The following is a 14,343-nucleotide window of genomic DNA, read 5'->3' on the forward strand; positions in this document are numbered from 1 at the left end:
GTCTTTGGTTTAGGTTTCTCTAATTGTAGGTCCTTTAGTTTATAGCATTTACCATGTTTTGATTCCTAACACGTGTTGTATTTCCATACTTGCCCTTTAGTTTCTAGTTTTCTGTATACTTCCATTTGGGCTCCTTAGTTCTATTATTTTTCGATTTTAGGTGAACTAACTTTCAAATTTGAAGCTCACTTTTACCTAAACTTGTGAGTATCAATGGTGATACGGAACTTGGGATTGTAGATCGCGAATATTTATTTTTTGTGGTGTTGAGAGTTATTTTAGAATGAGATTTATGGTAAGTTTTCTTCCAAATTAATGATGTTTGCTTCCGATTAAGTGAGATTTCAAGTTATGTTCGATGAGGTTTGCTTTGAGTTTGAGTTGTATTTATGATATGTGGGAATATGGATGTATTTATGGTATGTTTACTTATTTAAAATGAGGGGAAATCATGAATTGGGAAAGTAAGGAATTGGGGAGAAAATGCATGGGTATGAGATCAACTACTAACTTATGATCAATCTAATTCTTAGTTTGTCAAGTATTAGATTACAAACTTTTATGTAGAACCGATATAATTTTTTATTCATTTTTTGTTAATAAACGCACGAGAATTCGAGAATTAGAATACGGATTAGAGAATTTGATTTCAGTAGTTGATGATATTTAATATACAAGTTCTAGTGCAATTGCAACAGTCTTTGACTTGTGTCGTTTTTCGTCAATTTTAGGAAGCTGTCTTTTTTTGGGTGATGATGGTGATTTGGGATGATGTGTGAAAGTTTTATATATTTTTTTTTGGGTGAAATTAGAATATAGGATTTTTTAAAATAATTTTTTTGGTTGATTTTATAATTGTTATGAGATATTTTGTTTTGTTTTTGGGCATAGGCTTTCGGAGTCGCTTTCGGTTTGGATTTGTGCTTCTTTGGGTCTGGGCCTGTGTTTATTCCAAAGGCACGTCTTGAAATCTTGTAATTTTGGGGTGTGTTTATTTCGCATCGGGAGGTTATCCTCTCTCCAAGTCCAAGGAAAGCATGTATGAGATTTTGCTGATGAAGTATGTCAATATTCCAAACACTAAGTCGAGAGCCCTAGAGTAGATCAGTTAATCAGAATGACAATGATAAAGTATTTACAGGCCGTGTTACTTTAAAAAAAACAAAAACAAAAACCAATGTGGATGGAGAGAAGTGCAGAAACTAGGATCAGAATGAAACTTGCACATAGTTTTGGCACTCAGTTCTTACTAATTCAGGGTTATCTTGGACACAGATTCTCAAGGCATTGACAATGTGCTTTGCATCCATTCAAAATTGGCTCATCTGGTGTCTCAACTTTTGGTGGAAGAAACCCTGGTTTATAATGAACCCCTTCAGCTCTGACAGCAATGAAAATGGTAAGAAAAACCTTTACCCCACAATTTACTTATGATTTACTGCTTTACCGTACAATACACCTGCATACATTGCTCTGCAAAAAAACCACTTGAATGTAAACTCAAGTGGTTTGGCGGGTGCAGTTAAAAGTAAAATTCACTTGAATGTTGACTTATGATACAAAAAGTATGTGGAGTTGATCCTCTCTCCCCTTGTTTTATCTGCTTTTACAAACTATAGCCCTTATTAAAAGATGATAGGAATGATTATTTTGAAAGAGAATTAGATGGCACAAATTGTCTTGCCCTTCATCATCTTCGAGCAAAAGCCTCAAGAACAAGGCAACTCTCCATTTTCATGTGAACCCTTTACTGATGAAAAGATTGTTTTTAAAATCAGTTTTTGGGTTCCAAAGAAAGATCCTTTTTTCTTTGTGTCCTTCCATCAACAGGGTGATCACCGAAGAATGGAAAGTTTTTTTCCCTTCTGGATGCTTTTGCTCAGACTGGAATCACATGAAAATTATGTTTCGAGGAATAATGATCATGCCATCATATCACATCATCGTCTAGTGAGAGATTAAAGGGCTTGAATTTCAGAAATAGGAGAGGGAAAAAAGTTGTTAAAGAAGGAAATGTGAAGATCCAGATCCAAAATGCTTCGAAACAATCGTCCATTAACGTTGGGAACCTCAAAGATACGTGTGGATTGTTTGTTGGGTTTAGTTTACAAATAAATTCTACTAATCCAATTCACTTTAAAGATTCAGATCCTTTCTACTTTGTGCAATGAAACGGTTCGGTCGATAGATTTATATCTTTGTCCATTCATGTCACGGTTTGTTGGTGATGGTTGCTACATGAAAACAAGAGCAAAAAACCATAGAATTTGACATTCCTATATTTCAACATATAAAAAAAAGGACATGACTATTTTACGCTTGAATTCAATACCACCGGTCATAGATTTCCCATGATTTTACCAGTGGTTTCCTGAATTATCAGAGCCGGTGATGCTCACAGAGAAACCAGGATCAATCACATAACTGACAGAATCAAACAAGATACAGAGACTGGAATCAGAACAATGGGTACAGATGCAAATACATTAGATTTTTTTTAATAGAAAAAAAATTGAGTTAACGGCTTAAGGTCATTTCAATGTTGAGGGATTTGTTCGACGAGTTTATGCATATTCAACATATTAAAAGCTTAGCCAGTTCTTCTAGTAACACGCGATCATAGGTACAGAAGTTATATACCATCTTATGAGCAACTACAGAGCAAGTTTCCACCGTTGAATCAACTTGATGGGGATATAGCAAGCAAGGAGGTTTTATATGATGCCTTGATATCCAATAGAACAGAAGGTTTAACAGAAAAAAAAAAAAAGATTTTAAATATTCTAGAGAATTACAGCAAATGAACGTTGGCATAAGAAGTTCATGAGTTTATTTACAGTGAGAACTAAGAAACCAGTCTACTAGTAGTACAACTCTGATTTGCCATGCAAATTGGAAGCCTAAGATCCTTTAGGTTAAGGGAGGATCATTATATTGAAAATTAAAACCAAATAATTCATGCAGATAGATAAGGAAGTTCCATAATCACCTCATCAAAATGAAACGACAAAGGTTGTGGCAAAAGGTGAATACTTCCTAGAGAGTAAACTGGGAAGAAGTAATACAAAGGCACTGAGGAGGGGACGGGGTAATAAAATAAAAGTCAAAGAGCACATACAAGACACTGTTGGTGAAGTGAAGAAGATGCTTTCAGTTCAATCTTCTCCTTCTTGGGGCACGAGAATCTCCACTGTCCATGTCCGAAACCCTTGACGCATCATTTCTTCTTCTAGAAGATGAAGTTGAGAGGGAAACCATGGAATCAATTTCCACAGCTGTGTCCAGTTGACTCTCTGAATTTATAACAGCTGCGATACTTGAGAAAGAATCTCTATCATCAACTGGTGCAGGCTGCTGCTGCTGCTGCTGCTCTTGATTTCTACCTGTCGATGTAGGATGGCTACGGAAATATGCCTCAACTAACCTTTCAGCAGAACTCAATGCAGATGAGAAAGAAGAAAATGCTGCTCTATGAGATTGTGATCTTCGAAGTAGCAATGACTGAAGCCGGCGGTTTTCTCCTGTTTCAAGGCCAGTCATGCTGCCTTGTGTTAAATCCACAACATCATCTGCAAGTGCCACTGGATTTTGCTCTCTGCGCAGTCCTCGAGATGTCAGAATCCTATTTAACAAAGTACTAGTTCTTTCTGCTGTTTCCCGGGCATTCTCAGGCTCCAGTGGCTGAACAATATCCCGAGTCAAATCAAATCTATTTCCTAGACGGCGAATCATCTCCTCAACTGGAAAATTAAATGCACTCCTCTGAATGGTTTGTCTCAGACTTTCAACCCGCCGCGCTTGAGGCCTAAGAGGGATCTTTGAGTCATCATCTGGCTCACGCATAGTGTTCCCATGACCATAAATTGGGGTCACATTCTTGATAGTTACCTCTCCCTTACAAACTGGACACTCCTTTGCATCTGAATGCACATGTAACCATCGGTAAAGGCATGGCCAACAAAACAAATGACCACAACAAGTTACAACAGGGTCCCTAGCCAAGTCCAAACAAATATTACAATCGAAAAAACTCCCATCATTGCCACTACCCTTTTCAACATCATCCTTATTGTCTGAAGTCTCATTTTCTGAAACCCCATTGTTATTTTCACACGATTTGGGCACGTCACTTGTTCTTTCTTCTGCGGTAACACTACCCTCACCTGCTTGTAATGTACTTGAATTACCAGAGTTGACCATCAATTGATTCAACTCCATGGAAATGTTTTGCCCTTCAGGGTGCGCCCATCTCCAATGTCGGGCCCTAATACCCACAGGTTCCGCAATTCTGTGGATAGGTGCTTCAATCCAAGCATCCAAATTTACAGGCTCATTTGACGCAGATGCTGGCTCGGGACCAGGACCCAGATTCAGGTCAAGGTTCATTGCGTCAGATGTCTCCTCGCCCATCACAAATTGACACAAGACGCTTATTACTTTATCACAAATCTAACAAACCCAGATAAAAAACCCTAGCTTCATCACAAGATTGAAGAAACCCACATCACAGAACCATAAAAAGTACCCAAATTGAACACCAAATCCTCATTTGGTGCAAAGTCCAAAACCCCAAATCAAAAACCCTATTCTTGATTACAAATATGAACGAACTCCCATCAAAAACCAATAAACAGCCACAAAATTGAAGAAACCAATATGGGAAGAAAAAAAAACCCTAATTGGAGTAAACCCAAATCGGAAACTTCATCCAAAACACAGAAATCAGCAAGTCAAAGCTGAGTTTAGGTCATCAAGATGGTGACTTGGAGGCAATGGTTCCATGATATCAGTTTCTAGATGGTAATTAGGGCTTCAGAAGCCGATAAATGGAAAAAGAAAAACGAAAATTGAACACCTGGGTCGTGATAAAACGCCGTTGATGGTCAGTTAAAGCTGAAGCTGGAGTGAGCTGAGTCTGGTCCGAGTCGACTCGCCATGGATGACGCTCTCTTCTCTGATTAGCGATCTAGTCCACCCAAGAGGAAGAGGGAGAATGGGTAGAGATAGATTGATGAGTGTGTGCAATGAATTTAGGACAGGGCAGGAGAGAGAAAGACAGAGAGATGATCCTTTGCGTTGGCGTTTAGGAGGTAAGGCCTTGTTTGGAGGATTATGATTGTGATCAACGGCTGTGATGAAGTCTGTGGACCAGCTTTTACCACACATCTAGTGGCTCAGAGTGAGTTCCCACCAGGCAGGTGGTTTCTTGTTTGCAGAACTGGAAAGTGACGTGTAATTGAACTTTCAACTGGCTTTGGAACATCTTAGATACATGGGATTATGTCTCATCACCTCATGCCATGTAAACTAGTTGGGTCCCATGGATATGAACGTGGGACGACTGAGATTTTAAGCTCTTGGGTCATGTTGGATAATGAAAGTGGGACAAATTCTTATGGAAGTTCATTGTGTGGTTGTAATATGTGATTTTGGAGGATATTAGAATGGACTTACCTAAACTAAAGTTGGGACATACTGTGTTTTCATTTCTATAAGCTGAATTAAAAAATATCGATACTCACCATAACAGTGGCAGAACTATAAATTTTCTTTAATGGAAGTCGGTCATGATGAAAATGCTTTTATATGATAATAAACTATACTTTCATCCATGAAAGACAACATTGTACATAGCCACCTTTTATATATAATAGCATCAATACAACTAACTATATCCACTTTTATTTATTCAATCAAATTGTCTTTTATTCATGGCTCAAAACGACATTATTTAGTTAGTGTTGTTGGTGTGAGCCGTAATTCAGGGATCTCGTGATCCCTGATTTCTTGGTGTAATTCACCTTACCTAATTAGACTAATTACCTATTTAGGATTCCTTGTAATTAGTTAATTACTTTTCCTTGTAAGAAAAGTCAACTTGTTCTTGTATATATATTCTCCTCTTGAAGAAATATAATAACAATCACAATTATTCAATCTTGTGCTTAGTTTGAGTTAGTATTAGAGTCGGTTAACCTTGGTCTCTCAAACAAAAAATACAAACCCTATTCATTGGCATCTTCTAGCATTGAATATAGAAAAAAAAAAAAAAAAAAAAAGATCCAGCTACCGAGAAACAGCGGCTAAGCCCTTGTCGTCACAAACCTAGTTTGGCAAAAGACTCCTACAACACCAACCCATCCAAACTTGTTATTTCTCCTCTATGGCTTTCGAAGATACCCTAGACAACTCCACCATAGCTGCAAAATCTGGTGCTTCCAATGCTTCAGAAATCCTCAAAAATCTTGACATGGTGCAACCAATTGTTACAGTTCACAATGATACTTCCGCTGCCCCATTCAACATACGATTGAATGGGAAGAACTATAACACTTCGTCGAAAATGATGTTGCTTCATGTGTCAGGCTAGGAAAAAAAAGGTTATCTGACAAGGAAGATGACTTAAGTGGAGTAAGACGCTCCGACTTTGATTAGTGGTGTATTGAGGAAGCATTGTTAAAGGATGGTTGATATAAACCATGGAACCTGATTTGGTAGAATTGTTCTTAGATCTACCAAAATTTAAAGATGTCTGGGAGATACAACCCAAATGTATTATGACACGTCTGATGAGTCACATATATATGAATTACGGTGTAAATAAGGAGGTCGCGATATTGCATCCTACTTTGCTAAGTTCAAGAGCGTTTGGTTGGAACTAGACTGTTGTCATCCAATCAACATGAAGTGCCTTGATGATGTGGAGATTCGACAGGCTAAGATATAGAAATACATGATTTTCTTGCAAGTATAGATAATAAGTTTGATAAAATTAGAAGAGATTGTTAAGGTTAAGTCCATTGCCAAAATTAGAGGAGTCGTTTGCTTTTGTTCTTAAAGAGGCCTAACACCGGGAAACGATGCTTAAGTAGGATGGAAAGACTGAATCCTTTGCTGTCATGGTTTCTAAAGCCCCTACTGCTAGTTTTTCTTTTCCTCGTCTAACCCCTGAGGAAAAAGAAAACATGTATTGCACTTACTATAATAGGAATCGTCATGCAGATGCCACGTGTTTTCACAAGAATGGGTTTTCAAGTGCTTCCTTGAACTCCGTATAACGAAAGGTGGCTTACGCGAAGAAAAATAATGGCGGGAGCGGTGTAGCTGTTGTCGTCACCACCACCAGACTTCCGTAGGCCTGGTCTCCGGCGGTACCTCGGGTGTCTCACACCTTACCCACGACAGCTCCTTCAGTTGATGATTCTCTTCTGTTCTCTCTTAGTTATCCATTCAAGAGTCTGCTGATTGCAAACATAACTAGGGAAAAGCTTTGGTGCTTTCCGACCAATGAGATACATGTTGGATTATCGATTTAAGTGTTACTGATCACATGACCTATGATAAATCCTTTTTTCATTCTATAACTGCTCCTACCAAAACAAGTGTGGTTACTGCCAATAGCGAATCTAACTCAGTCACTAGGGCTGGTTCCATCACTCTTACTCCTACTCTCTCTTTACATAAAACTTTGCTTGTTCCTACTTTGTCCCATAATTTATTATCTGTTGGGCAAGTTACCAAATAGTTAGATTGTTGCGTGCTCATGTTCTCTTCTTTTTGTTTGCTTTAGGATGTTTAGACTAGGGAGATAATTGGGGGTGATACTAAGAGAATGGGTATCTGGATGACATTGCATCGGGTAGTGTTCATCAGGTTCGGGGCGTTGTCAATGATAAGTAGATTTGTTTATGGCATTGGTGGTCATGTTTTCTTTGGTTATTTGCAGTCGTTGATTCCATCTCTATATAGATGAGTAAAAATTTCTGATTTTTAGTGTGAGACTTGTATTCTTCCAAAAAGTCACCGAACGTTTTATCCACCTAGTTTGAATAAAAGCATATCTCCTTTTGATTTAATCCATTCATATGTTTGGGGTCTATCTCTGATTACTACTGTCTTTGGAGTTCGGTGATTTGTGATCTTCATTGATGATTATACTTGATTAACTTGGCTTTATGTTATGAAGCATAAAAGTAAAGTTGGTTCTTTATTCAAGAATTTTTACGAGATGATTCAAACTCAATATTCTTGTTCGATTCAAGTTGTTAGTTCAAATAATGGAGTGGAATTTGTTAACTACACACTTGCAAACTTCTTCATTGAAAAAGGTATTCTCCATGAAACTACGTGTCTGCAGACTCCAGAATAGAATGGTGTGGGTGAATGCAAAAATCGTCATATTCTTGAGACTGCTTAAGTTTTCCTTATTGGGGGGGCGTGTTCACCAAACCTTTTGGACCACAACTATTCAGTATGTTATCTACTTTCTTAATCATATGCCTTCTAATGTTTTGGGTTTTAAAATACCACTTCAGATATTGGCTGCTCATGTTCTTGTTTATTCCCATCTTAATCTCACTTAGCGCATTTTTGGTTGTGTGGTGTATGTCCATCTTAATAAATCTCACTGGACCAAGTTGGATCCATGTACCTTCCACTGTATCTTTGTAAGTTTTGCATCTCAACAAAAGGGTTACTGGTGTTACTATCCCTTCAGTCGCCGCTTTTATGTTACCATGGATGTTGCATTTATGGAGAACGATGTGTGTTTTTTTTCTCTGTAAGACGTGCCCAATCATGTCCTTCAGAGGGAGAATACAAAATAGTGCACTGGAACCCGAGCCACTTAGCATAGCCCAGTAAAGCCAAGTAGCTGGAAGCAGGCTGCCGATCGAGCCGAGTAGAATAGTTTAGCCAAATTGGAAAGCAGTGACCCCTTCTCTCGACCATACTTGCTCATGCTCACTAAACATCCTTGAGGTAAGTCCTTTAGATCCCAATACTTCTCAAAATATTGTTGAAATTGTGAAAAAAATTTCATACACAAGCAAACAGGGGAATACCACCAGACAGATTCTCACCAAAAAGCAAGTTGAAATATGTTATTGCTAATTATGTCTCCACACATAAATTGTCTCCTCAAGCTAAAGCATTTGTCAGTCAGATGGAAGGAATAAAAATTCCTAATAGATTGGAAGAAGCTCTGTAAGACCCAACATGGTTGAAAGCAATGAATGTGGAGATGGAGGCTTTACAGAAGAATGGAACATGAGAGGTAGTTCCCGTAAACTGAAGGAAAGAAAATAGTTGGATGTCGATGGGTGTACATAAACACAAAGCTGATGGCACAATAGACATATATAAAGCAAGAGTTGTGGCCAAAGGGTATACGCAGACGTATGAAGTTGATTATTAGGATACATTTGCATCGGTGACAAAAATGAATACGATGCGAGTTATTGTCTTTAACAGCTAATTTAGATTGGTCTCTCAAGCAATTCGATGTGAAAAATGTCTTTCTATATGGAGATCCAGAAGAAGAAGTGTGCATGGACATACCACCTGGTTATAGGTTGTCTAATAACACTGGGAAGTTTTGTAGGTTTCGAAAGGCCCTTTATGGATTGAAGTAGTCTCTGCAAGCATGGTTTGGGCGATTCACTGAAGCAATGAAGAAGTATAGATATCATCAAGGTAACTTGGATCATACCCTATTTATCAAACGTAGGGATGGTAAGATTGCTTTGCTGATAATCTATGTCGATGATATGATAGTTACTGGTGATGATGTTGTTGAAATGGGTAAATTACAAAAGTATTTAGCATCAGAGTTGATATGAAGGACTTGGGGGCTTTTAAGTATTTTTTGAGAATCCATACATCATGTTACTTCACTTTCATTGGGGTTAATTTGGTTACATGACGAAGTAAGAAGTAGAATGTAGTGGCTCGATCTTGAGCGCGAATGGATAACACATGGAGTGAAACGACCTGACCCAAATTCCACTTTGGAATCGGGTCGAATCCCGCTTTAAACTAACACCGTATCTGTGGATCGTAAATGACCAAAATGCCCGTAGTTTATAACACAAACTCTGGGGCCCTATCTCGTGGCTGCGCTGTAATCGTAGGCTGCCTACCTCGAGGATCAAGCCACACGTAGTTCTTTCACCGCCTCGACTGTAGTTGGTTCAATTAAGTAAAACATACTCTAGTGTTGACGTTTTGAGCATCCGGGACTCCTTACGATCCGTCAAATACTATACGATCCTGGAATTACCTAGATCAACATACCTGAAAATTGTTACGATCCAACGGTGCAAAACTAGTGAACCCGGAAATCACACACTAGGCGAGATCCGTTCGGGGTTCAAACGGTATCCGAATTAAGATCCGCGAAATCCTATGCGCTCGTGAGGACTAGGAGATCACTCTAGAACTGACTGTGGTCCCCACCCTGCTGCCACGCGCCGCCACACGCGCTGGCAGCGCGTGGTGCCTAAAGCGATAACGCCTCGCCGGAAAATCTCAACAACTCGGCTCAAGACTCCTATCCTAGGTAAAACACCCTATTTGGAACCACTTTTGTTTTAGGACCCACCCCAAAAAGTGGCCGGAAGTGGCTGAAACCGTGAACTCAAAACCGGCCGAATCCTAGGTTCGAAATTAACCCTCTCACGCTAGAAATTCCTCAAATCCTACTCAACCACCAGCTAGATCATGAAAAATAGCTAGAAATTCATACCTCACACGACCGGATTGGTGGCCGGAGGAGGGAGAAACCGCTGGCCAAAGTTCTGTCAAAAACGGTCGGAAAACATGGTTTTCACGACGCGGAACAAGACTCGGGCGTGATGGCGAGCTAGGTCATTTTGTGACTTGTGACGGGCGGTGGCTTGGTGAAGCCACCGGGAGAGAAATATCGGGGTGGCTCGGTGCCCAGAGAGAGAAACCGAGGGTTTTAAAAATCTAGTTTCCAAAATTACCTTTTTGCCCTTGAGTGTATTTTGACCGTATTTTCTTCGTTATAATTCCGATTCGAGTCCACTACGTGTCTACGGACTCGTTTCGTCGCGCTCTACGCAACGGTATAAGTGAAATGGTCAAATTCTTTCTCGGTCAAAAAGTCAATCTTTTCCTCAATAAATTATTCTAAGGGCATTTTAGTCTTTTCTTCTAATAAATTAATAGTTAAATATTAATTTTAGGTTTGGGTTGTTACAATCTTCCCCCCTTATAAAATTTCGTCCTCGAAATTTACTTTCCCTCTAACGGAGGGGTAAGGGTACTAAGCCTACATTGGGTTCCCAAGCCTGTCCCTCTAGTATTGTACTCACTACTTGCATCTCAATAACTGTATCTATAGGGTAATCAATAAAATCTGAGGGTCATACATTTATATCTGACTACCAGTGGCTTAAGGAAATATAAAACTCAAAAGATCTGCTAATTTATGAATTTCTGTTAGACTTAAAACTCACGCTCTTAACTGATAATCGCCTAAAACCCTTTTTTCCCCGAGTATCGACACTGCTAATGTTGGGCACAAAGACTAATTTGCCCTTCTTAACGGAATTAATCGAAATGCAAGTACGACTTCTACCAAAATTCGCAGAGTCTCCCAACATTCCCAAAATTATTCATAAAACAAGGATATATATATATATAACTCATCTGCCAGCATGCATTAAATCATATCCAAATAATCAAGCATCATAATATTTTGGCCTCAGGCCACAACAATTCAAATAAATCAATCTGCTAATAAAATTCATCTCAACTTCTTGATCAACAACGATATTCTGGCAAGTCAACATGCTAATCTGTGCATTCTTATTCATGCATGACTTATCAAATAATAATTCTGCTGAAAAATATACGCTGGACTCGTGAGACATCCGTCAACCTGATCCATTCGCTCCCACGGTCTGGATAACTCTAAGACTCGTGGGGCAAAATATGCTAAAAATACTTGAGCTGCTTAATACCATATTTAATAATAAAAAGATGAATAACAACAACTTAAATAAAATAAAATAAGGTAAATTAAAGCAAACTTAATTAAAATAAAATAGACAAGCTCTTGTATTGGACTCATAAAAAAATTCGTAAGTAACCATGTGTATATGTATATATTTCCATATAGTACTTGTGATGCTGAAAGAAAATAATGATAACGGGATAAAATCCTTAATTTAGTTTAAAAGCATCCCAAACTGAAATCCTCTCCACCTAGGCATACCCCAATATCTGATCCACAATGCTCGATAACGTCAATTCTCGCAGGTCTCGGTGACACAAAGTCAACCCGAGCCGCAAATCGGCAGGATTCAGGGACCGTAGTCACCTGATCCAATCGCAGTCTCGGAGACACCTCTCAATCCGAGCCCAGAATCGCACCACACGGTCAAAGCGCCCCGAACTCGTGGGGCAAAATAATCGATCAGACATCGCACCACACGGTTCAGCGCCTCGAACTCGTGGGGCAAAATAATCTGTCTCAAGGCAACGGGGTATCCTATGGTGGGTTTGAAAACCATAATCTTTTATTTACATAAACTTTCAATAAACTGATTCTCAACTGAACTTAAAATATATTCATATATACATAAATATATACATATATTTATATATACCAAAGTCTGATGAAAACCAAAAATTAACTTTCTTCCTTTTCAACTCCTGAATATATGCATCAATTACTTTATATTCTGACAACACAATGAATCATAAGAACAAATATAGATAATTAAATACTGATCTTGCTAAACCTCAGTTCTCGACATATAAGCATATAATAACATGTAAAACAAGTTTTTCAACCTCAACAAATTTTTCAAATCCTTATGGATATCTGTTTTCTCCGTCACACCAATGCAATAAATAAAATAACAATCTAAAATAACAATTGGAAAAAAAACAACCTAATAATTGTCCAGCAATTCTGAAAATACGGATGCATAAGTAATGCAGGTCTCAGTGAAGTTAACCTAATGCTCGATACCAATTGAAACGACTGACCCAAATTCCACTTTGGAATCCGGTCGAATCCGTTAAACTAACACCGTATCCGTGGATCGTAAATGACCAAAATGCCCCGAAGCGATAACACAAACTCGGGCCTATCTCGTGGCTGCGCCTGTAATCGTAGGCTGCCTACGCACCTCTTCTCTGAGGGATCAAGCCACACGTAGTTCTTTCACCGCCCCGACTGTAGTTGGTTCAATTAACCGTGAAACATACTCTAGGGTTGACGTTTTGAGCATCCGACTCGCGTTTTACGATCCACAAATACTATACGATCCTGGAATTACCTAGATCAACATACCTGAAAATTGTTACGATCCAACGGTGCAAAACTAGTGAACCCGGAAATCACACACTAGGCGAGATCCGTTCGGGGTTCAAACGGTATCCGAATTAAGATCCGCGAAATCCTATGCGCTCGTGAGGACTAGGAGATCACTCTAGAACTGACTGTGGTCCCCACCCTGCTGCCCACGCGCCGCCACACGCGCTGGCAGCGCGTGGTGCCTAAAGCGATAACGCCTCGCCGGAAAATCTCAACAACTCGGCTCAAGACTCCTATCCTAGGTAAAACACCCTATTTGGAACCACTTTTGTTTTAGGACCCACCCCAAAAAGTGGCCGGAAGTGGCTGAAACCGTGAACTCAAAATCGGCCGAATCCTAGGTTCGAAATTAACCCTCTCACGCTAGAAATTCCTCAAATCCTACTCAACCACCAGCTAGATCATGAAAAATAGCTAGAAATTCATACCTCACACGACCGGATTGGTGGCCGGAGGAGGGTGAAACCGCGCCAAAGTTCTCAAAAACGGTCGGAAACATGGTTTTCCGACGCGGCCGCCACGATCGACGGCGGAACAAGACTTGGGCGTGATGGCGAGCTAGGCGGTCATTTTGTGACCGGTCTCGTGACTGCGGTGGTCGGAGGCGACGGGTGGCTTGGTGAAGCCACCTGGAGAGAAATATCGGGGTGGCTCGGGTGCCCAGCGAGAGAGAGAGAAACGAGGGTTTTAAAAAATCTAGTTTCCCCAAAATTACCTTTTTGCCCTTGAGTGTATTTTGACCGTATTTTCTTCGTTATAATTCCGATTCGAGTCCACTACGTGTCTACGGACTCGTTTCGTCGCGCTCTACGCAACGGTATAAGTGAAATGGTCAAATTCTTTCTCGGTCAAAAAGTCAATCTTTTCCTCAATAAATTATTCTAAGGGCATTTTAGTCTTTTCTTCTAATAAATTAATAGTTAAATATTAATTTTAGGTTTGGGTTGTTACATGGAGTTTGTTAGCTTATTTGGCCAACGATACTCCTGTCCGAAATTGGTTTTCTGTGAGAACCAGTAATATATATATATATATAATTATTCATACTACATATTAATTATTTATTAATATGAATTTTTCTTATTTAAATATTTATTGTGAAGACTTATATGTTATTAAATTTTAAGCCTGATATGAGATTATCCCTTTAGTTGAAAGGTGACACCATTCTTATTTTCCACGTGTAGAGACTTAGAATTGGTTTTAATCGA

At 39.2% G+C, this 14,343-nt stretch overlaps 1 protein-coding gene across 1 annotated transcript; it reads right to left on the reverse strand.

The window, feature by feature from the left end:
* Nucleotides 1–2,749: 2,749 nt before the first annotated feature.
* Nucleotides 2,750–5,338, reverse strand: LOC103339404 (uncharacterized). Its single transcript, XM_008242691.3, has one exon. The coding sequence runs from the start codon at nt 4,408–4,410 to the stop codon at nt 3,151–3,153; it is 1,260 nt and encodes a 419-aa protein (XP_008240913.1). The 5' UTR covers nt 4,411–5,338; the 3' UTR covers nt 2,750–3,150.
* Nucleotides 5,339–14,343: the final 9,005 nt, after the last annotated feature.

The sequence above is a fragment of the Prunus mume genome, linkage group LG8 (assembly GCF_029339155.1).
Source record: "Prunus mume cultivar Tortuosa linkage group LG8, ASM2933915v1, whole genome shotgun sequence".
Taxonomy (NCBI): domain Eukaryota; kingdom Viridiplantae; phylum Streptophyta; class Magnoliopsida; order Rosales; family Rosaceae; genus Prunus; species Prunus mume.

Excerpts from the sequence above, each read along its gene's own strand:
- LOC103339404 (XM_008242691.3), bottom strand. The coding sequence starts at position 4,410 with ATGGGCGAGGAGACATCTGACGCAATGAACCTTGACCTGAATCTGGGT.